We start from the raw sequence: 24,258 nt of genomic DNA, 5'->3' as shown, positions 1-24,258 counted from the left end.
GCTATGGGCTTGTATCGCTGAGGTGTCGATGTAGTTTGTTCTGGGCCAAAGTTTGTTTTTAAAGATGTTCTGGTTTCAGAGTGACTTTTAAAATTATGTTGATCTTCCTTTAAGTCATGAAGGACAGACAAATCACACTAGAGAGAGTAGTTTGCAAATGTGCACACCACTTCTCTTGACTAGTTTTGATGACCATTATTGCTCTGACGAGTAGTACACCTTAATTTTGCCGTGGCAGGGCTGCAGCCAGACAGTGGGCTTGGCGGCAGGTGTTTCCCTCCTCCTCTTCCTCCTCCAGCCTTATCCCACTCCCCATCCACCGGTTCAGCCAGGGGATGGTGTGGGTGTCTTTCACTGACTTTAAGTGTCACTTTCTGTTAGATGGGGGTGATTGATGCTGTAACCAGGTAGGTGATGTCTTCTCCGGTTTTTTGTGATTTAGGTTTGACCGCTGATTAGCAAGAACGGTGAGAATGGGCACAGGCTGAATGTGTATCTGCCTTGTTGCAACCAGTATGTCTTAGAAGAGGGGGTGAGATGCAGGACCAAGACAGAGACATGAGGACACCCATTTTCAGACCATTCGAGGTCTGAAATGAATCTAAAATACGTGAGGGGAAGCAGTTAAGAACCTCCCCCTCTACCTCAAGTCCTTTTAGGAAAGAGCAGGCATTGAGCATTTAGGCTGTAGGTATGTTTTGAAGCTATAGGCATAGCTTATTTTCCTTATGAATGCCAATTGTTTTCATCTGAAATGATCCCAGCAGATGCACAGTAGTGTTAAGGAAAGGGTAATTTTTCAGATGACAGGAGGTTGTTGCATCCTTTTTGCTTCTCAGCTTTACATACCACCTCTGCTACCACAAGAGCATCAGACAAACTACAAAGTGATGCCACAGGCAGTGCAGCAATGAAGGCAGCAAAGGGAAGATGCAGAGCTGACAGCAAGGCTGGGAGCTGTGGCAGCAGGGCAGGTGCTTGGAAGGCAGCACATCTGTAGTGTCTTTTCCTGCTTTGGAGAGCTAAAAAGCAAGGATGTGCAGCATGCTGGCTGAAGGCCAGAGGGTGCCTGGGGGATCATAAAATATGACCTCCAACTGCCCTTTTTCTGTTTACAGCAGGGTAGAGGGATAAGACTATTCAACTGTATATAAGTTTTTATTGATGATAAACTTGAAACAAAATGCAGTGGCTGTCTCTTGGGAAGCGTAAATGACAAATCTTGGCAGTATGTGCTTTGGCTGTTTCATTGCTAGACTGTCTGAACTTGAGCAAGGTCTGTGTTTTATTTTCACGTTTGTATTGAGTGCAGAGAGGTGGCCAGAGATAGCCTTCTTCAGTGCTGTCGTGCTCTGAGCAGTATTTGTCCATGGAGTTGGTTTTGTTTATATCTGCTTTCCACTCGTGACAAAGGAACATAGCTAATATATTTGCTTCACTGGAATCTTGTTTCTGGTGTGAGGAAGCAGGAGGTCAGACAAGGTTGTTTCCCAATACAAATGAACCTGTTGTCATCTCTCACGATGGCTGTCATATTCCCAGGGGCACCTTTGAGCCAAGCTATTCCGCACTGCACAGCACCTGCTTTCCATCAGGGAATGGAAAACTGATTCCTTTTTGAAGAGTTGGAGCTAGAGGGGGGGGAAAACAGAGTTTCAAATTTAGAGTAAATAAAACAGCAAGTACAAAAATGGGAAGAGTAAAAGGTGTTTCCTACAGAACTAATTTTAGGATAGAAATGTAAGGAAGGGTTTTCTAACTGTCACGGAAGTGAGGTTCTAAGGAATATTTTGATGGGTCTAGAGTGGCAAACAATGCTTCTTTAATTTTTAGATTATGTGTAGCAAACTTACATGTGGGATTTCGTGACAGAGATATCTGCAGTAACATCTAGTTTTCTTATTGTGTCTCTCTGCAGCTGTTTCCAACCTAGATGAAGAGAGTAGATGGACTGTGCACTACACTGCTCCATGGCACCAGCAGGAAAATGTCTTCCTACCCTCCTCAAGACCGCCTTGTGTGGAGGACCTGCACAGGCAAGCCAAGCTGAACCTCAAGTCAGTGCTGAGAGGTAAGGTGCTGCTACTGACACAGACATGTCCTAAAACAACAGTACTTTTTGCCAGTCTTTGTAAACATCCAAATTGCAGGCTTTGCAAGAAGTTCACTTGTTTTTCTCTACCACATGTAGAACATTAGTGGGATTTTCCTGCTCAAATGAAGGGATGGGAAAATTACTTTGCAATAAAGACATGAGTAAATGTGTTATCTGACAGAGCACTCTAAAACAGAAGAGTGTCTCTTGTCATATCTGTTTAGTCTTTGGAGTGTTTCCAAATGGTACCTTCAATTTTAGTAAGTCCTTAATTAGTCCATTTGTGGAGAAAAAACACATCAGAGGTGTTTCATTTGGTGATTTCTTCTGTTGTTGTACAGTGTCATTTCCAGGGCTGTGGTTGCTTGTGAGAAGCTGGAAAAGGTGCTGAGGGCAGAAAAGGGAAATGGGGAGCAGGGCACTCATAAGGACTCCTCCAGTAATGAAAGTGCTTTCTTGCAGAAGTGTTCAGCATATTTTTAAGGCCCAGTTTTTACCCATAGTAGCTTCACTGGGGCTGTACCTGTGCAGTCTGTCATGCAAGGCATTGTGTTGTGTCAGTCCATGAGAACAAAGACATGCAGCGAGCAAGGAGGCCTGCAGAATGTCTGTCCTTGGGCCAGACATAAAGTTTAAAATAACAGTAAAAAACACAGTTCGTGTTCTGGAAATGGTTAACGTAGATTTTTTCTTTACACTGGCTGTTTAACAAAGGGGTTTGCCCTGCAAAGAGCCAACTTGTTCAAGTCCCTTTTTGTTTCATCAGGAGCTGCAGGTGCTTGATACCTTGCATAGTTAACCTGATTTAAAAGAATATTGTAGTTTTTATTTGATTAACATGACATTTCTGCTTCTTAGACTTGAAGAAAGCTTGATTTTGTATGTCTGAATAGAGAAGTGTTTGACAGCCATATTTGAGTTCTTTTGCCATTTCCCCAGTTAATTGATTTTCACTGTCTCTTACTAGGGGCTTTTTGTTATCATTTAATAGGGAAGTCTTGACAGCCAGTGTTATTGTATCCTGCATGGCTCAGCAGATAGCCTGTCTGCCCTCTGTACTTACTACTGGATTAATAGATTTGCAGTTCCTTAGCCTCGAAACATTCATTGTTCTCTTGCAGACACACTTACCAGTCCTTTACAAAATAAAAATATTTGCCTGCTTTAGATTAAAAAGAATACTGATTGTTATTAGCTTTTTGTGAACATTAACCACTTATTATAATACTTCTTTTCCTGTTCTCTGTTTTGGACTGTTAAAAAAAAAAAACCTGCACAGGCTAAAATGCACTGATTTTCTTGAGTTTTATCATAAATGTATCTACTGCAGGTTCATGTTCTGTTTAAACAAATTTTTATCTAATATATTTGTGTGAAACCAAGTAATATATGCTGCTTCCCCTTCTTACACACCTGGAGTTGTTTTGGTCTGGTGGTGCAGCTCATTATAAAAAAGAAGCTATTGATTACTACTACAATTTGCTAGTTAGCCATTTGTGTTAAATAACCTGGCTTGTGTACATGGTGTAGGACTGCTTGGTAATGAAGTGAGTTTCAGTTTCATGCTTTCAGGGTAGTAACTGAGAGGAGAAACTGTGATGATACCTTCACCAGACGTCATACTGCTGATTTAGTGAATACAACTCTGTTGTTTATTTCTTTACTTATTTGTTTAACCTTAAGCACTTTCCTTGAGCCACTTTTTTTCCCCTAAGTGCAGTTTTAAAATAACTCCTTGCTGTTGCCTGGAACTGTCCTGAGAAGTTACAGCATGAGTAGTATTAAGAAAGGCTCTGAGTAAAGTTTTATCAGTTTTACTGTGCTGTTGCTGCAACCAGCAGTGTGAAATCAGGAAAGCACTGGTGCCTTGGAGATTTGAGTTAAAAGTTCTGTATCCAGAGCAGAGTTTCATTCAGTGTAAAAGCACTGTCAGAATTGTGACATAATTCTGACAACTGCTGAACTGCTTTTCCACCTGTTTCTTTTTTAGAAAAAACAAAATTTTCTAAATCTTCTTAATAGGTAGAAAGGAATTATGTGACCATAAAGCAGAAGAGCTTGAAGTAGTCTGATGCGAAGCACCATTGGGCTAGCATGGGGACTTCAGTTCTGCATGTCTTGGCCTCATGATAAAGCTTGCAGTTTTGGCATCCTTTTGGTGTTTTAGATTCTTTGGCTGAGCTAAACCATGGAGCAGTAGAACAGTTGTATGTGACCCAACATGCTGTATGGGTGGTGGGGAAAGAATGACGCTGGATGACAAAATGCACTGTATTCTGTGGAGAAAGTTGGATGAATCGCTTTTGTCTCCAAAAAATGGTGACAACAAAGGGAAACTGGAAGGAAGTAGAACTAAAGCAGATATAATTTTTGCTTTATGCTAAGTTAGAAATTAAGCAGTAGACATGTACAGCGGTGGAGAAATATGAGGGCAAAGATATTTAAATGTCCCCCATACATTTTTGGGGTTATGAAGTAATTTAAAGTTTTTAAGAATAGATCAGACAAGCACTACTCAAAAGTCATTTGTGTATATTTAATGCTATCTTCAGAGGAGGTTGGGAAAGAAGAAAGAACCTCCAGTGGTCCCCTTGAACCTGATAACGAGTTCATGAGGACTAAGTTAGCAGCTATTGTTCAGACCATCATAAAACAGGTTTGAAAGTTTTCCAGTCCTGTTCTTGTTCACATTATGAGAGTTGATGTTGTTGGTAGATAGCAGCTACAGCGGCTTGATTGAAGACTATTTATTTGTTTCTACACATGTGGCTCCCCTGTAAATGGAAAAGGAAGTATAAAACTTAGATTACATATAGTAATTCACATGTAGAGCACATTTAAACCACCTGTCAAAGTATCAAATGTATAAAATCTTTTAAAATAACTCAAGTAAAGTATTTCTGTCAAGGTATTTTCACCCATCTAATAGCAACCAGATGGAATCCTGGCTAGCTTTTAAGACAGTCAGTGCAAGGGCAAACTGTTTGTTCTGGTATGATTTTAACAGCAAATTCTTTACAGTGTGGTCTAATAAAAAAAATCTAATGAAATAAAAAGAAACTGTCTATTATTTAGAATAAACTTTTAAGTACCACTTTAGAAGCAGAAGCTAATATTGCTGCTTAAATTGGTTTAAGAATAAAAATTTAGAGATATTAAAATAAATAGTATTTAATGTGGAATTAACGAAAATTAAGTGCATTGTATGCTGATCTCTGCATACTTTTTCAGGAAGCAGTGTTGTGTTTGGAGGAGGAAAAGATCTTCATTAACTTTTGTGCAGTTGATTATTTTACTTTGTATATTATATGTTGGTGTGTCCTTTGCTTATCAACACTATGGTAATGCATGCTGTATTTAATACTAGATGTTGCATAGGGAGATATTTAGGTTTTAACCTATGAACTAGGCTTTTATCCTTTTGAAATTAAGGGGAAATACTGTTATTCCTTTATGAAGCTTCTTTCAAGTATAAGTGGTGAGATCTTTCATTCAAATGTGTTCATAACTGAGGTAAAGCTATTTATCCTTTAGGCATGCGGGTGCTCTGCTGCCCTCTGAAGTTTTAAAAAGCATATTGTCCAGTAATCTGAATTAGAAAATTAAGCACTGGAACCTGGAAAGTTTGTGATGCATAATCTGTCTGTTCTCGAGAACTGAAGTTGCTTTATGTAACCTGTATTAAAATTTAAAGTTGTTATTGACTAAAACCAGTGGCTTGATGTATTAAATTCAGGCTGTGTTACTTAATTTTAAATGAAAGGTCTCAGTGCTTAATATGATGGCTACGGAGGAAGAGTAACTTCAGCTGCACTTCACAGTCTTGGTACCACTGCAATTTGATTTAAATGTTTAGAAAATGATGCAGTTCTTGGGTTGTGGTGATAGATACAGTACTTCTTCTTAGTGTTTTGTTTGCATTGGATAAAGCAGACCCTCGTTTACTCTGGGGAAAGAGCGAGGACCTCGGAGTGCCTGCTGAAGCAAATGGAGTGATGTGCCATGCAGGATGCATGTCTTCTTACCCTCAGGGCCAAGCTGCTCTGGCTGGCCTTTCCTGAAACCCTGTCCTATATGGCCTCTTCCTAATGTTTTCATGGGCACTTCATGAAAAGTGTCTCCCAAAATACAGATGTTCAGGTAGAAATAAAACAGTATTAACCACTGAGGAGTCTTAATGTGACTCTGTGCTGTGTGTCACTATTGTGTCCTAGGAAGTTATGAAAACAGGAGATGAAGATGATGGATGGGAAGGAAGAGCTGAGGCTCTTCATGGGGCCAAGATCCTCAAATCAATCCTGTTCCCATGCTGTATGCTCTGCTCTAAGGCTGAGGGACTACTAGACTTGGCTAGTCTCATGTTGCTAATGTCTGCTGAGTGTCTGGAGTAGCACTGAAAGTCTGGTCTGGGCAGTAGCAGAGCTGTGAGTTTGATGTTGTTCAGAGTGGCATTATTTCTTAAGGCAGGCTGTTAACTGTGCTGAAGGGGCCAGAGCAGCATATTGCGGTGTTTCCTACGGTGTTCTTGGTGCTAAGGCCAAGAGGTTCAGTGGGTAGGGTAGCACTGTAAAACGGCTCCCATCCCTGACACAGCACATTGACAGATCTGGCTTGTTGCATGGTCCTGTTTGAAGAACCAGTATCTGAGGAAGTCTCTGAAGTACAGTGGTCTTAGCTGGGTGCACAGATAGAACAGCTGTAGTACATAGCAATGACACAAATATTTGGCAGTAAAAGTAAATTGAGACTAATCCTCATTTTGTGAAGTGTGTTATACTCTAAAATTGGCAAGCAATAAGGCATGAAGTATGAAGATGGGGAGGAGACACAGCACTGTTCTAATTGTTGCTTTACTTAACTGCTTGGGGTGTATTTTAAGTGTGCCTGTTTACCTTCTGAGCAGGTTTGTGACATCAACAGTGTGTTACAGATGGAGGTCCAATGTCCTAAAGGGAAAGACTAAAGTTTGATCTAGAATGCATTGGCCTTGGATAATTTTGCAAGCTATGATGAAGTGAAGGAAGAGAAAAAAGAATTCTTACCATGTACCTGAATGCTTAGTTTCTATTTTTTTTTTTTTTTAACTACTCTAAATTCTCCCTCAAATGTGAATATATGCCAGTTGCAGTGATGGGAACCAGAGCAGGGCATGTATAGTGGAATTTCCAAGGGGCACTTGTCTTCCAGTTCCTACAACTAGCAATGTACAGCATTTCTGATTTAAAAAAAAAAAAAAAAAAAAAGTGGGGGAGTACAATCTCCACTGTTGTCATTTTTTCATGAGCTGGGAGACAACAGACATAAAGGGCAGGGATGAAATAACTGTGTATTAGTGTTAAAGGTTTGACACAGCTAGACTGAAATGATACCAGGCTGTTAGGAGATATCCAGCTCCTAAAAAGTGTTGTGAACACACTCGGCACTGTTGAAGTTGCAGATGAGGGGCAGTGTCTTTTCACACACTTGCTGGTCACTGCCGAGACTTCTTCTCCTTTCCAGCAGATAACAAGGTGTCGGATATGTACGGAGGAAGGTGTTGCTCTAAGTAGTGGGAACAGTCCACACACTGACTTTCATACCCCTTTTCAGTCTGTAACTGCTGAAACCTCTTGCACAACTGCCTGTGCTTTGTGCCCTCCCCCCAGGGTAATTGTGTTGATTCAAGCTACGTACATAATATAGGGCTTGTTGTTCCAATGCCTGTGATGATTCATTTATTATCTCATCTTCAGAAGAGCTGGATTTGGCTGACTCTAGCTTCTGTTTAGCTTTGTTGGCCAAATTCAAGGAATGTATTTAAGCAGCAGTGATTGAAACACTTGATTTGTTTTCCAGAAGACATCTGGTTAGCATTGTCAAATAAAACAGGATTTAAGTAGTTAGTCATAAAGCCTCTATTATGTCTTGCTACAAGACCCTCCAGACAGGTATGTGTTTAGCCTTTGTTTTCTCAGTGCATCTGCCAGGTCACTGTTCAGATGAGCAATATTAGGGTCAGACCTACTAGTTGATAATCCTGCTGAGAAGATTATGGACTTAAAATAATCTTATGTTTCATTAAAGAGCTGCAAAATAGGGGGAGACCACTTCGTATTGACAATAGCTCTGGTTCAGGTTCAGAGAGATGTCAAGATGTGAACTCCCTACCAACTGGAAACCTTTATGAAGTAAAAGGCCATTAAAGCTAGGAGTGGACCATATGTTCCTGAAAGGCCTTGAAGCTATAAAATGAAAAAATAGAAATCAACCTATTTTTCATTATTTTAGTTTCAGTTGTCAGGTTACTATCAGAGCTTCTGCTTATGTATCCTGCTTTTTTTACTGTTACTGAATTAATTCACCATACATCTGCTGATGCTTTTGGCCAAGTTCCATATTCCAACTGCCCTTTCTAATAAGGAATTTCAAAAAGCACATACTCAAATGAAATAAAACAGATTTTGACCAAGAGGCTACACTGCATGTGTTTGAAAGCTGGTCTTGTGCTGCAAAATTGAGCTACTTGGAAGCATCTAGGTGGCCTATTTTTAGGTTTAGTTTATATAGTGCAGTGCTGAGTGTAAAAACATAGAGTGATTATATGTAGATTGATTGCATGATACACATGAGCAGTGAAAGCAATTCCAGTGAAAGGGTTTAAAGAAGATAAAATTTGTTTCAAAATAATACAGGTTTTTTTCTTAAACTAGATGAATGTGGTTTTTCAGGCAGCTATACCTGACGGATTATTGAACCCATTTCGGATCCACGCCTTTAGTAAAAATAATAAATTGAAACTGTTAACTCTCTGTAGCAGTTACTTAAGTACAAGGTAAAGCAACTTCTATCACAAGGAATATTGAACTTCCAGTTGATTTCTTTTTTGCTTTTCTTCCTCCTTACTCTTTTAGATTTAGGATGTTATGTGCATGTTGCCAACATCTGAGATAGCTTTACATTTGAAATGTCCTAGGAGAAAAAACAGTGAAAAATCCCTTCATATTTTTACATTAGCTGTGTTCAGTTGTCTAAGAAACAGCAAATATCCATAAAAAATGCTAGAGAAAAAGCAGGGAGTGTTACTTTAATGCATGCATCAAAGATAGAAAAGAAAGCAAATACACTGTTATACTTAAGACATCTTGTCACCACTAAATGCAGTTCTATAAGGCACTTGCAGAAATTTAAATTAACTTGAGACAAACGGTGATAATTATTTTGAGCACTCCCTAGTGACAGCTTGTTAACAAATATAATTTGTCAAGGCTGTTGCATTTTGGTGCCATTAAAAAGGTTTTCTCTATCGCTAAATTATGCGGATCACCTGGGGAATTAAAGGTTGGTATTAAATGTATTTATTTTTTAAAAGTTCCAAGAGAAGAAGAGAATGATCAACGTGTTTGCATGTACTTGACCCTGTTAATGGTATTTTGACATTTAAGAGTTCCTTTTAATTTGGATCCTTCTTAAACACTTGCATCTGATTTAGACCCTTGAAAATAAATCTGTGCAATTGCTTTCCTCTAATGTTGCACTTTCATGCCCCATCCTTGTGCTGCTTTAAGTGTCTGCACAGCTGAGCCCTGAAGCTGCTTGGAAGGGTGGATTTCCCAGCCCAACTGGCCTCCAGAACACGTTTCCCAACATTTGTGTGTGGGGGAAAATAGACCTAACATAAATACATTTGTACACTTTCAGTAAGACTTCTTTGAAGTACCAATGCACTTCTCTGTCACAGTCCAGCAGCCCTGTGTTAGGATTACCTTCATCCCATTGGAACCCAAGACATCTTTGTGTCTGGGTATCTCTGGGCAGCATCTATCCTTAAAAGCTACCTGTGTGGCTGGTCATGGCTACTTGTTCATGAAAAAAAATGTGCAAAATAGTCTTTGAAAAAGTCTGATGGACCTTTCAAGCTCTTACTCATCAAGTAAGACAGCTTTGAAGCAAACAATTAAGTTTTGCTAGTGGTCTTTTTCTTTGTTTTGCCACTTGCCACTTTAAATGGTGCTTGTGGAAGAAATATGTTGGTACCCGTGTTCACTGTCTCTGGGCTTGTCTTGAGCTTTTCTGTATGTACTGATAAAAGATACAGAAATATCAGTATAAAACTGCATTATGGGGCAAGGGATGGGAATAATAAGGAAGTTGGCAGGATTGACAAAGGCCGGTACTAGCCAGAGCGCCTAGATTGAGCTGTTGGGCAGAAGTTCTTTTTTCAGCTGGGTGGCAACAGTACTCCATCTGTTGAAATCCCTGACCTGTTTAACTGGGGGTCTGAACAAAATGGTGCACTGCATATATCACAGCTGAAGTTCATGAACTTGCTTTGCAGTCAGCATTGGTTACAGTTTAATGGGTACACAAGTGCATCATTGCTGTGGCTTTACAACATATTTTAAAGCTTTGATATAGAAGCATTCTCTGTGATAGTCAAGTTCTGCAGATGATATGGTGATTTATACATTTAAAGAAAATGGGACATGATCCAAGCTGAGTGAATTTTTGGAAGGAATGTAAAGTGGTAGAGGCAAGCTGTCTGCTGCATATTTAGTTCCAGGGACAAAAATAGGTGCTATATTGGAGTTATATTGAGCTGCTTTTTTTTTAAGTCATATTTAACTTTAGATATTTGTGAGAAACAAGATTGCCTTTGTACAGCTGAGCTTTTATATAGCCTGTCTCATCTACACACAGAGAACTCTGCATTCTTAACCCCAGTTTACAAATGAGGGAACCATAAAGAGGCACAGAGTGAAAGGTAGTAATTTCAGTTAGATTTACTAACCAAAGAAACCTTTGAACTAAGGTGTCTGTTTTAATGACAGTCCCAGGCATAATCATTCTCAACAAGCTCTTTATCTTGAAAAGTTACCTCCCTGAAATTCCCCAGTTAACTGCATAGTCAAGTGTTACCTTGTTTTTTTTCCAGTCTTACCACAGTGCTGTGAGCAAGCAGAGAGGCAGCCATGCCCTTTGAAGAGGTCCTGGTTCAGTGCTCAGAGTGTGTTTTGGTACTTAGCACCATACCGTACGACAGTCCCAAACAAAGTACAACTCTGGCTTTTACAGGGGACAACCTTTTGCTTAGTGTTCTGAGAACACCATTAGGAAGCTGGAGAGTTAGCCTGTGCCCACCTTATCTGTAAAGATCTTAAATTTGTATCTAAATGAAAAATACTTTTAACTTGCAGAAGCACATCATCCATAGAAGCAAAGATGTTGATATCCCTGTTAGGTTCTCTTGCCCCTCATGAGAAGGGCCTGCAGCATTGGACCCAGCACCAGCCATTACTGCCATGGTGATGATGAGAGTTAAGGCATCTCAAGTTCTTCCTTAGTTGGATTTATCCTGAGATGCCTTTTTGTGTATTCATATGCTGCAGGCAGTGTGTACATACCTGTTTGCCTCTGAATTTAGGAGGCACATACGTGAAGTTTAGATCATGCCCTGTCTGTCTGCAGGAAGTCCTTGACTGGATCTAACCCAGCGTGATTTGCTCAAATGCAGCAATGCCAGCTCAGAAATCCAGGTCTTCAACACCCATGCCTGTCTGTTGCAAGCCCACAAGATCTTAGTTGTCTCAACTCAGCTGGAAAAACAAATTCAAAGTCTCTATCAAGTAAATTAAAATTATATGCAGTTACTTACCAGTGGTGAAAGTAATTTATTTTAAAACCAAAAGTACTGATACTTAGATTATTAAAGTGCATTGTCGCCTGTAAAGTAAGAGGTAGTTTTAAACAATTTGAGTTTACAAGACAAATGTATAGTATACTACAATCTGTCTGGTTTTAGGTGAAATTTTGAAAAGCTACTTGTAAGACAGTGTTTGTAGTTGTGACTTAGGGAGGAACATGGTTTGGGGATATTTACAGAAGAAATTAACTACAATGTTTGAAGACTGAAAAAAAAGGTTTCTGACCCTGAGGAGTAGAGTGGTTTTCCAGTGGTATGTGCAGTGAATGGATAAATGTATTTTAATATACTAGTCAGCAGATTTATTTCTCTAGTTGACAGTTTAGCAGACTTGAGCAGTTAATAGCCTCTCTGTAGTAAGAAAAAGAAAGAAAAAAAAAGAAAAATAGAAAAATACAAGTTACAACATGAAAGGCTCTGCCAAGAAGTCACCCAGACTTCAGCTGAGATAATTTTTCAAGCATGCAGATGAAGCTGTCAGCTCATCACATGTCCCTTCTTGCTGACAAGGAGACAGCAAGAGATGATATAAAAGTAATTGATGTGTGCTGGTCTTTCCCCTTTCTACGTCTGTACCTGGGAGTTTTTGTTTCAGCAGCTCTGCCAGGCAGGCAGTGCATCTGCTCCTGGTCCCACTTACATTTTATTTTAATCTCTTTGGATTTTAGCAGTTAGTCTTCAGTTCCAGGTCCTGTTCTTGCATATAGGGCAAATTTAGACATTTCCAGGATATGATTTTCCTGTCTTTTCATTGCTTGACCCATGCAATGGGATGGGTAGTTATTCCAAACTAATTGGAGCTATTAAGATATCTGAATAACTTTGATGCCAAGTTTCTAAGTTTATACTAGTCAGTATCATGGTACTTTAATTCTTTAAGTAGTGCCTTTGCTGGTTACTAATAAATACTTAGAGATGTGGATTTTAATTTTTTAATATTAGCCTCTTCAGTATATGCTTGTGAGAGTGTGCCTGAATGTGTACATGTGGATGTAGACAGCTACAGGCCTGATCCTGCAACAGTCATGTGAGCAGTGTTTGCTTACAGGAGTAATTGGAGTAATCTCATTAGGGCTAATTTAATGAGTGATGGGTGCCTTTCAGGCCTGAGACGTGAAGGACTGGTCCAGGATGGTGGCATAAAGCTGTGGATTTGTGCTCTTGCTGGGGCTTTGCCTTAGGGAGAGGTCTCGGGCTCAGATGGGCTCTAGCCATGGAAGCCACCACCTGGAGGCTTTTCTCCCTGCAGACAGGTATATATGGGGCACACTAATACTGACAGGCAAAATAATTGTTTTATGAAGAAGCTTGTTACAAATAGCAGTTTTGCACAGTTCATTTACAATAAGAAAAATAAAAAGCACAGCTTTTGAAAATAACTGAATCCATGTCGCTTTGACCTGTTCTGCTTCTGACAGGGTAATGCATTTTCCTTCCTAAAAACTTCAAGATACGGCAACAAATTTTATGGGTAGGAAGCTCAGCAGGTACAAAACATGACCAAAGCTGGTTAAAGGAGAGGAAAAGAGCCAGTGCATCCGGTCCCCTCCCAGCAAACCCAGCCTTCCATCTGTCGTGGCACCGTGTGGCGTGTAGGTCTGACAAGGTAAATGTTAAATCCTGCTTTACATGGTAATACCATGTCAGACGAATTACTGAGGTATCAGTGCTGTGCCTTCTGTTCACTCCTATGATTTGTGCCTCAAATTATCATGCGAGAATATGATTTCAGTTGTTGGAAAAGCAGTAAATTGCCTCTGTGTTTGAGACTTGTGTGTCTTACCAATTCAGGGGCACATACAAGTTCCTTGAGTGTAGTAGAGAGATCTGGGCTGAGAGGCCTCGGAGGTATTTTCATACACTTGGCCTGGCAAGTCTGTCACAAAAGCTGTAAGTTTTCATATGGAGAGGTTGAGTTATTCACAACAGTGCTGAATTCAGTCCTTGTAGCTGAAAACTCTGGTGCAGAACTGCACATGGCTGGTTGAGCCTTTTGCTCTTAGTTTTCTGCTGCAGGTACTTGCCTGTTCCCCAGCTTATTTAGCAGGAGGGAGGAGAGCAGAGATGAGTGATGCACAGGACCTGTCCCCAGCACACTTCTGTCTGATGCCAAGATTTAGCAAAGGCTGTAATACTGCAATCTTGATTATTGAGTAAATATACGAGTGTCTGGGTATATAGCAGAGTCTTAGGAATGATTGTATTGGGCACTGACAGCTTTAACACATTTGCTTTGGTTGTGTCTCCTGAAGCCTGTTCTAATAACTGTGGAAATGATGAAGGGGCCCTTAAAAGGGCTTTGACTGCATTTCCCACGCACTTTCTTCATGCTTAACTAAAACCACCCTGTGAACACCAAAACACAAGGAAAAAATTAATCTTTTAGGAAAGGTTTCACTTGGACACATAGGTGGAAAGAAATTATTATATAATCTAATGACAATCATTTTTGAGCTATGCTTCTAATACAGAGGTGGTTCTGAAATTTAATGTATCACTAGTATAGAAGGAAAACAAGAACTAACCTATGGTTTCACCTAGGCAGAAAAGCACTTGTAGGGCAGCAGAAGGCAATGTCCCTGGGCGCTTAGCCCCAGAAGCAATCAGTCAGGAGATGAAGGGGAGGGAGGTAGCTTCAGACTTTTGAGTTGTGGCCCTACCCAGTGCAGCCACCAGTTGCAATTGCCAAGGCAGTAACACTTCCCTGATTTTCCTGGAATTAAAGTTTGTGTGAGCAATATTGGTTCTTCTGGGGCATAATCATGTTGTTGCACTTTCCAGATCAGATTCACGTGAAAATTATGAGTTCGAGCTTGCCTGCAGCATGTGCTGCAGATTTGGACTGGCAAGTGCATCCTCAGGAGTGGCTGTTTGTGTCCTGTGTGATGTGGTATCCTGGGGGTCCACCTGGCAGTTCTTTGGCAGAAATATGGAAATGCAGTGCATGGTTTTGTGTGTGGTATAATGTGGGAAGTGGCAGCCAAGAGTGTCTATGTCCCCGATTCAGCTGGTGCTAATGTATTGTCATTCTTTAAAATGAAGATTTTTAATAACTGGAACTGGATGGATCCATTCTGTTACCTTGTCAGCTTCATTACAGACATCTTTGAAATAACATGCATAACTGTAAGAACTTTTCAAGTAGTGTATAGTGCTCTTCTCTGTTTGGGGTTGTCAGACTAGGACAACGTATTGCTCCTCTGGGAAGAAGAGAGTCTTTCCAAAAGTATCTGGAGTATTCCTAGAGTAAGTATCTCTAGCTTCTTCATCTGTATTTTTTTACAAAAGAAAACCCCTGTATCTGAAAAATACGAATCTGATTGCTTACAGAAGACAGTGTGCACCTCTAATAAGAATAAGGAGATGGAGGGGAGGAGCCAGCTAGAACAGTTTTTAAATAGCAGTGTCACCCTTGGTTTGGCAATGAAGTACCTTCAGTCAGGTGCAATGTTTGACCTTGTGTTGTGCTGGCAGGCTGTTGCAACATGAAGTAAAAAATGTCTGCCTAAAGCCTCTGGTTTGTTGGCCTTGGGTGCCATCCCCAGTGTGTGTCCTGCTGTACTGCAATATGTACAGTTACAGTACATAAATAGAAAAGCTGTTCTTGGGGACAAGCCACCTTTTTCTTGGTTTCACCTAGCAGTTTTTGGCAATTTGGCTTCATCAGCAATGTTGCTGCAATAACTTCTGAAGTTACATAGATTTTCTGTGGTGGACAGTGGGAGGTTGTGAGCTTGATAAGCTGACAGGTTGTTATTGGCAGTCCACTTGAACTTCTAATGGACTTGAGACCTTCAGCATTGACTTCCTTAAGTTTTTGGAGCTTTTCTGGGCTTCATGAGGTGCACTATTCATCATCTTCACCTTCTTGATTAGGAAAATAAATAAGGTAAAACAGTTAATATTAGAGCATTCATATTTTACGCTCCAGAAGAGCCTGTTGCCTCCAGAAGTGTCCTGTGACAACAGTGACTCCATGAGAAGCTCACACTGGAGCAGGCTCCTGACAGGCCCTGGGAATCCCTAGATAGAGAAGCCCAAGGAAGAGCAGATTTGCTGTCAGGACTTCTGACCCACAGTAGGGAACCCACACTGAAGCAGACTGTTCCTGAAGGACTGCACCCATGCGAGAACCACTGCTGGAGCAGTTTGTGAAGAATTGTAGCCCATCGGAAGGGCTCACATTGGAGAGTTTTTAGAGGACTGTCTCCCAAGGAAGGAACTCCACACTGAAGCACGGAACAACATGATGAACTGACCGTAACCCGCATTCCCCATCTCCCTGCATTGCTGAGTGGGGAAGAGGTAGAGAATTGGGTATAAAATTAATTGGGACTGAGGGGAGGAGTGGGTGGAGTGGGTTTTTTTCAGATTTGCTTTACTTCTCATTATCATGCTCTTATTTTGATTGGTAATAAATTCAACTAAGTCTCCTAAATCACAACTGTTTTGCCTGTGGCTTTAACTGGTGAGTGATCTCTCCCTGTCCTTTTCTCAGCTCATAAGTCTTTTATTATATTTTCTCTCTCCTGCCCAGCTCTCTTCAGAGGAAGAGAGTGATAGAGCAGCTTTAGTGGGCATCTGGCATCTAGCCCAGGTCAAACCACAATAGGTATTTTTTTTTGGGGGCCATGATGTCTGATGTCAGAGAGTCTCAGGAGTGGCCAGCAAAGACCCTAAGCCTTAGTCCAAAAATCAGAGGAAAAAGAACTCCCTTCTTATTCACCCCTTAGGTTGTATTCATGCTTGTTTGCAGTGATTAATGATTCCTCTGAAGGTAAAATTTGCAGTGTCTAAGTTGACAACTTAGCATGTTAACCCGTGCTACAAGTTGATGCAAGTCTTTGGGCTGTCTTGTTCTGCCACAGTCTGCTTAGCCTGTTCATTTGTAGCTCAAACCACCAAACAGCCCATCAAGGTGCTCACATCTGTGAGTGTTATGTGCTGGATCTGGCTGGATCCAGTGCCAGATTTGGAACGGCAGTGGAGGAATTTGCTTTGCTGTGGTTGCTGACAGTCATTTTTTACCCCCCTCCTGTACAGCAACAGTTTGCCAGATGTGCACAATGTCAGCATGCTCACACATGTGGAACGGGTATATAGGGTTACCAGCCCTCTGATCCTCATACAGCCATTGATTTGGATCTCAAAACCCACACTGCCACTGCTGGTCCTTGAATTGAGAGAGAAGGAAAGGTTACTGTCATACTGCTCTTTTTAACATATTAGGGGTACGTAGGCAAGGACATATATCTGACACCAATGGAAATGGCTGGTTGTCATAGTGTAAGCTTGCCTCCTCAGTGTCCATGTGTAGATACAGGGGAGTCCTTATTATTAAATCCTCAAAGATCTATGGTTGCTGTAGGTCAGTTAACCTGTCAGCACAAGTCCTCCAGACCTTGGTCTCAGAAGCATCTGGGCATAACAGAGGACATGTATGCTAGAGTTGCACATTGTAACTCCACCTAATCATTTGCCAGGCAAAAGCCTCTCAAACCTTGCCCTTGGTATAAGCACTCCATCTTTTCTTTTTTAAGGAGTATTCAGAAGATCAAGATAGGCAGACAGATAATGTAATCACAGAAAGACCTTCTCCAGCAAGTGATGACAAAAGTGCTTTGTGTTGTGATAATGCCTGCGTATCGTGCAGAAATTTCAGTTCTTTAAATGGAAATACACCAAATACTTAATTTTCCTCTTGCTTTCATCATCTTTCAACAGATTCAGATATCTGTCTTTGGAAACGTAAAGCTAACTGGTCTGATGAGTTTGGTTGATGCATCTTGAACATTTAATTTTTCCTTATGCTCTGGCGTCTGTTATTATTTAGCACAATCACACTGAATATCAATTAGGAGGCAGGAAGATGATTGTGGAAAACTTGGTGAGGGGGATGCTATGCTGACTAGAATTTTGGCTATTGTGAGTGGGGATGCATGTGTGCTCTGAGTTCTTTCTGAATTTTAGAAACTCTGTGGTATACAACTACATGTGCTGTGCAGCAACACAAAATTTTGAGATCCCCGTGATTAGCATTCCTCTCTGCAAAATCACAGTAAATGGTCTCTTCCATGGACAGGAAGACAAGACAAGACAAGTGGTCAGTGCCAAAGTTATTTAGCAGATGGTGCTTGAGTAGTGAGCAACATCATCATCATTTCAAGTGTAAGGCATATAATAGATGTCTCCCGGCCTGGCAAATGAGACCTCTGGAGTTACTCGCATGCATCCGTCTCCCATCCTGCGAGATGCTGCCATCTGTCAAGACACCGAGCCAGGCCTCACTTAAATAAATAAAGAAATCTATTTCCCCCTTCTTTCCGAAGCACTTGCCATCGCCTGGGTTAATATGCTCTGTGTGGGCTTACGTATGTCACACATGTGAGGGAGGAGGAAATATAGATACCAATATGAGGAACGCATCCTTGGGTTCTGTCACTTGGGGCAGACAATGTTAATGCATGGTAAACGTTCTCAGAAAAACATTCAGTACTGAAATGCCATTGAACACCAAGCATAAGCAGTAATGGCTCTTGCCATGGTTTAACCTCCTGTTTCTCTTTCTTGTGGCAGAGTGTGACAAGCTGCGGCGGGATGGCTACCGGAGCTCGCAGTATTACTCTCAGGGCCCCACCTTCTCCTCATCGTCCAGTGCAATCTGTGGAAGTTACCAGGATGATTATGAAGAAATTGAACAAAAGGTAATGGTGGGGGGAAAAGCACTGGAGAAAATACTTGTGTGGTGCAATTTAATTGCCTGCCATAACACTGTTCAAATAAAGCAGGATTTTTAGAGGATCACAAAGATGTTTGTTTCTTTGAATTGCAGTGACAGTAGTTCATCTGACTTCCATGGTGTCTTAAAATTCCGAATTCTACCCATGCAGTGATACGAAGTTCCCACTGGCATGTTCAGAGTGTGAAAGAAGGGGTTTGGCAATGTTCTGGAGGGAAGACCCCAGCAAGGGTAGCAGGAAGAGCTGTTCAGCAGCCATCAGCAGCCATCAGCATACTTGAATTGTAACTTGGATAGGTGCACACTTCGATTTGCTAATAGAGGTGGTTATTCAGTTAGGTAGGGGCTTTGTCCTAATATAGCACAACTGTTTGGTAAAGGTATCCAGAAAATGAAGATTGTCTGCTAAGTTGGGTTTATTGCCTTTCTTTCAGTTTACTTCATGATTTTTGTGCTTATATCCACACATCTCAACTCTTAGAATCTAGAAATAAATTAAATAAAGAGAAGGAACAGTTGATCACAAGTTTTAGGAAAGTTATGAAGCCATATTGCTTTGTACATCAATTTATTTAGATTTCAATTACAGAACTAGTAAGTTGTGTTATTGTTCTGAAGAAGAAAAGTTCTGCTCTCCTGTCTTTGTCTCATTGTGCCTGTGGGCTCTGAAGGAAAAGCTGACTGTGGTGTAGTGGTTTGGGATGTTACTGCTGGGGTATGTGCCTGCCTAAAACTGAAATGCCATTTCCTGGCATTTTCAAGATAGATATTCTAGAATACTTTGCCAAAACCAGCTCTTGCTTCGAGAATGGGAGGATACCCTTGATTGTAACACAGTTTAATTTCTTCGAATTGTTACTAAACCATATGTCCCTCTGGTAGTACGGACCAAATAACTTGTATCAGCAAAATGTGCGGACACTGAGAATGCACTTTAATGGGTACAGTGTTTTGAGTTTTATCCTACGTGGATTTTAGTCACATAATAAGAGGTGTTGTGGAATAAGTAGAGTCTCTTGTCCGGGTGGTGATTGCATTTTATATGTGTATTGGCAGGGAATGTCAGAGCATCTTGTTTAACTGTGTGTGGTATGTACTGGCAGTGAGCCGAGAATGTAAAGCACATTCAGACTGTGGAATACATTATAATGGTAATTTGCAAAACCTTGCTGAAATCATTGGAATTATGATTTCCAGTCGGGAAAATATTAACACCTTGTTTGTTGCTATTAATGTACTGCACATAAATGCATACATACCAACTTGTCCTGGCCAGTGCTGTGCAGCATACAACCATCTGCACATGTAAAACTAACGTAACATTTAAAAAATATAAATACGCTTTTCTTTAAACAATTTGCATGGAAGTATATAAGCATGGGTGAGGATTCTTGGAGGCTGAGAGCTGTCATCCTTTCTTGGTTAAGGGTTTTTTGAGTGTTAACATAATGTGTTACTAACAATTTCTGTGCATTCTGGAGAAAATGAATGCAACTAAGTATGCTTTAAATATAGGACAGCACTTCCATTTCAAATTGGAATGGGTTCCTTTAAATATTGTAGCTGAAAGGATGATTCAGAGCTGTAGAGAAAGATAGCTGCCAAACTGACAGTCTTGGCTGTTACTAATTATCTCAGAACCTTAGCATTAACCCTGCCACTCTTATTTCCAGCTCACAAAGACATACATTTCTTGTAAACTGTTGCATGATTCTCCATTAATATTGTATAACTAACTTTTGTGGAATTTTTTGACCAGTATCTCTGTTTGATTGGTGCTTTGTTTTTTTCATGCTCTAAATGTTTAATCTTTATTTAGAAGATTGTTTACTTTCTTTAGAATGTTTACCACAACAAATTTCTGACCTTGAATTATTATCCTACTGGTGAAGAGCCAAGTAATTCTAATAAGTCTTATGCCTTGAGGGGGTCATATTTTAGCTGTCAGGAGAGTTCTTCAGTAACAGTATGAAACTGGGGTCACCAAAAATCCTATGATTCAAAATGTGAACTCCTTACCACTAGATGAAAGCTTTGTTGTCTATTCAAAGTAAAAAAAGCCAACATTTAAATTCTGGGTATGCAGTATTTAGTAATTGAAATTTGAGAACAGCAAAATAATGATGGGTGGATGAATACCTATTTACAGATCATAAACTTCTTGGTTGATATAATTGCCAACTTACAGCAAAAAACAGTGAGTGATACCACAAAGGAAAACAGATTTCCCTGTTATTTAATTTGCTTCTAAAAATAAAAACCATAGCCAAATATTCTGCATGTCTGTCTACAGTGGAGACAATATGAAACCATTGTTAGGTGTCAATCCACAAGCATTTTCAGGTTTTGTGGAGGTGGTTGTCTGTCAGCAGAGGGTAATAGTCACACCACCAAGCACATTGGTTCAGCATCTTAGCAAATGTCTAAGGTAAGCAGAACATGTGCTGTTCCAAGAGAAAACCCTGAAGAGAAGCAGACCCAACTCAAAAATGAACAAACAAAATTAGAAAACATAGAAAGCTGGATTCTCTGAGTGGAAGTTGATATAAAATTAAGTGTTTGGATCTGCCCTTTTAATGTTGATTCTTACAAGTTAGATTAATGGAGCACAGGCCAAGCTCCAGTGTGGTACTGATCCTAATTGAGTTTGTTGGTGATTAAATTGGTTTACCTGGATTTTACATCTCAGTACTGTGACCAGTCTTCTCTTTTCTTGTATCTTACATGCTGCTGTTGGTGACACAACTTGGGAGCTATTCCTGTCCTTCAGTATTACTCTGTTTCACCAGTGTGAAAGATGTTTTGAAATGTCACGTTCAAACTCCAGTTCTCCTTATGTTCTGAAATGTATGCATGTGTATATTAACTGTATTTGTCTTTTGTGTGTTTTTTCTTATTTCTTTTTCTTTCCCTTTTTACCACTCATTCTCTTTGTTTCTTTTTGTCTCACTCAACAGTCTAGTCTGTTAGACTGCATCTCTCAGTCTTGCATTAGCACCTGCTGTAACTTGGTTCCCTGGAAAAACAAGGTACTTTGCCCACAAGTGGGACCATCCAGCTGCCATATCTGCAGCTTGATGTTACCTGTAGCATTTAGCGTATATGCACTCTTACTCTGCTCTTAGCCTTCAGTTGTTACCTCCTGCTTTTTTTCTGCTTGGAAAAAAAAGCAATTAAAAAAAGAAGAGTCCCATGCCGAGTTTGTTTCTTCTGTGTTCCCCTGTACTCCTTTTTGTCTGCAGTAGAGTATCCTGTATTTACTTGGTTCACAGAATTTTTTATTCCCTTTTTTATCTATTAACATTTGTCTCCTTTGAAACCCCTCACCAAATGGACACTGTGTTTTATTTAATTGGATGCTTCATTGGTTTCTAATTAGCCAAGGAAAAACTCTGCTAATTTGGAGGAATATGTCTTTCTTGAATGATAAATGTGAGCTACAGAGAATACCTGCTCCCAAGCATGCAGTATTGCATATATTATTTCTTTATTCCATTTATGAAAATGTTTGTGCACCCAAACCTCATGTTGTTTTTCCCTATGTCATGTCATTTGGCTTATGAACTTTGCTTTGATAGTTATGCTTTGGGTGAGAAACACTTCCCTTATTGAGGGGAAGGTGGCTTGTGGGATGGGGGGGAGAGTATGTTTTTGCCACTGTGATCATCTGAACTGTTAGTTATCTCTCCAATATCTGCACGAAACTATTTAGTATTGTAAGTGAAAGCAAGTGCACTAACTGTATTGATTTGAGGAAGTCTAATGCAAAACTTTACTTGGTGCTAAGAGGAGGTAAAGTTGAGCACTCAGTTTTGGAGGTGGGAATGCCTGAAAAGGCCTGAGGCGTAAGGTCTGGCAGAGCTAAGATACCTCTGGGTGGTGGTGTTCTAAGGTGGCCACCCTGCCCCTCTGCTGCAGTTGCATGGCACTGCTCTTGTAAGCAGCACATCTATTTTATACCATTTATAGGGGTTTGTTTTTTTTAAATACTGTGCCATTTACTGAGCTGAAACAGCAGCTCATAATACATGAAATGCCAAAGCATAAGGAAGTGAGTACAGAAAGTCTTTGAACAAAGAAAAGAGGGTAATTCTTCACTCGTCGCATACTCCAGCTGTGCATGGTAAGGGGTAAATTGTGGATGCTGAAAGTTTACACAGGTTTAGAAAGCAACTGGGTACATTCTTGAAGGGCGAAAACTCCATCCAGTGCTGAGAGAATATTCAGAAAAAAGTATCTGCTCTATGCATCGTCACATTTAAATTTTACCTTGATACAATTCATTGGCCTTTGTCTTAAGGCAGATAGAGCTTTTAGAGCTCCAAACAGTACAGATCTTCTCGTGTTTTTCATCCCATTACAACAGAGTAGAGGAAGAAGAAAACATTTCCGCAGTGCTTGTTAAGGTAATAATTTGCTTGATAGTCAGTAATTTCACTGACAAAAAGTTCTTTCCTTACTGAGACACAATGAAGGTTCTGAAATGAGGAATTTAGTAGGGATAGAAGTGTTGGCTAGTGCAACTGGAGATCTGTGTGTAGAAGTAATAAAATGGAATATTCTGTGAAAACCGTGGGAACTAGACTGGTGACCTTGGTCTAGAGGACACCAACTAGAGTCTAATGACGAATTCATCTAAAGTGTAAATTCATGTAAATTTATAATGTGTCAGTATTCCATGAGACAGTGTGAAACCCTGTGAAGTGCGATTCTCAGTTGGCTAGGTTTTGGTCTTGGGTTTCTTTTCCCTATTACTGTCTTGATCCCTTGGTGTTGGGAAAATGGCTCTTGAAGCAATCAAACCTAGTAAAACACTGGAGGCAGAAATAGGATGTTGGCAAATATAATAGACAGCTGAACTTGTATGGCTGCTGTCTGCAACACTGGGGCTTTTTTTTCTCTATTTTGTTTTTCTGATAAATTATGATTTTAGAAGTGATTTTAGTAGACGGTAGGGTAAATGGCATGACTAGAAGTTTGAAGTCTCTTTGCTGAAAAGTAAAATTTGTAAGGATTAAGTTCTCCTCCTGGAGGGTCCATCTTTTTTTAGATACTGTAGTATAAACCCCTGTTATATAAAAAGGATTTAAAAGAAACAGATTATTTAGGCTGAGAGTGCTGGAAGATACATAGCATAAACTCATTTGTCATCTGGGACCTCTCAAATAGCATGAAAGTGCTGAGATAGTGAAACTCTTTTGTTGTATCTCAGCAGCTCAGTTGGCTGGGGGACAATATGTCAACAAGGCGTCAGAGAGGCTCCAGCTTACTAAGCCATATAGCTTGTCTATAGGATATTTATAGGCCATTTTTCTCCTGGACTCTTATTTTAACTCCCATTTGAAGATTTATGCTTTTTCCCCCCTAGAGCATGTTTGTGGAAACACTGCAAGGTCCAAGGCTGCTGGTTTCACATCCCACCTTTACCCCTTATCATGTCCATGAAAAAGAACGAATTCCAGCAAATTTTTCTGTGCAGATGAGTGTAACAACTCATTCCAGGGATTTGGGCATTTAAGACTACCAGGAAAGTTATTATGACTCAGAGTTGCTTTAAAAATGGGACAAGTTATGAACACAGAGTATATGATCAGCTATGCCTAGTTCTACTTCCAGTGTAACAGACCTGACTGGAGAAGACATTCCTGTCACACAGGAGCAATTCACTGCCTCTTCCAGCAAGCTTCTGTGCTGTAAATCTGGGAATATTTGCTAAAAATATATTAATCTCACTTTCATCCTGAT

General features: G+C 40.2%; 1 protein-coding gene across 1 annotated transcript in view; it reads left to right on the top strand.

Annotated features, from left to right (window-relative positions):
* The window catches only part of NHSL1 (NHS like 1), a 68,443-nt gene that overhangs the window by 15,992 nt on the left and 28,193 nt on the right, over nt 1-24,258 (top strand). The window contains exons 2-3 of the mRNA XM_053937509.1: nt 1,919-2,071; nt 18,351-18,478. Of these exons, the coding sequence (XP_053793484.1) occupies nt 1,919-2,071; nt 18,351-18,478 (281 nt within the window). The remainder of the gene's footprint in view (nt 1-1,918; nt 2,072-18,350; nt 18,479-24,258) is intronic.

Source organism: Vidua chalybeata, chromosome 3 (assembly GCF_026979565.1).
Source record: "Vidua chalybeata isolate OUT-0048 chromosome 3, bVidCha1 merged haplotype, whole genome shotgun sequence".
NCBI lineage: Eukaryota > Metazoa > Chordata > Aves > Passeriformes > Viduidae > Vidua > Vidua chalybeata.
Note: the sequence above shows the minus strand (reverse complement) of the source record. Positions and strands in the feature narration are given on the sequence as shown.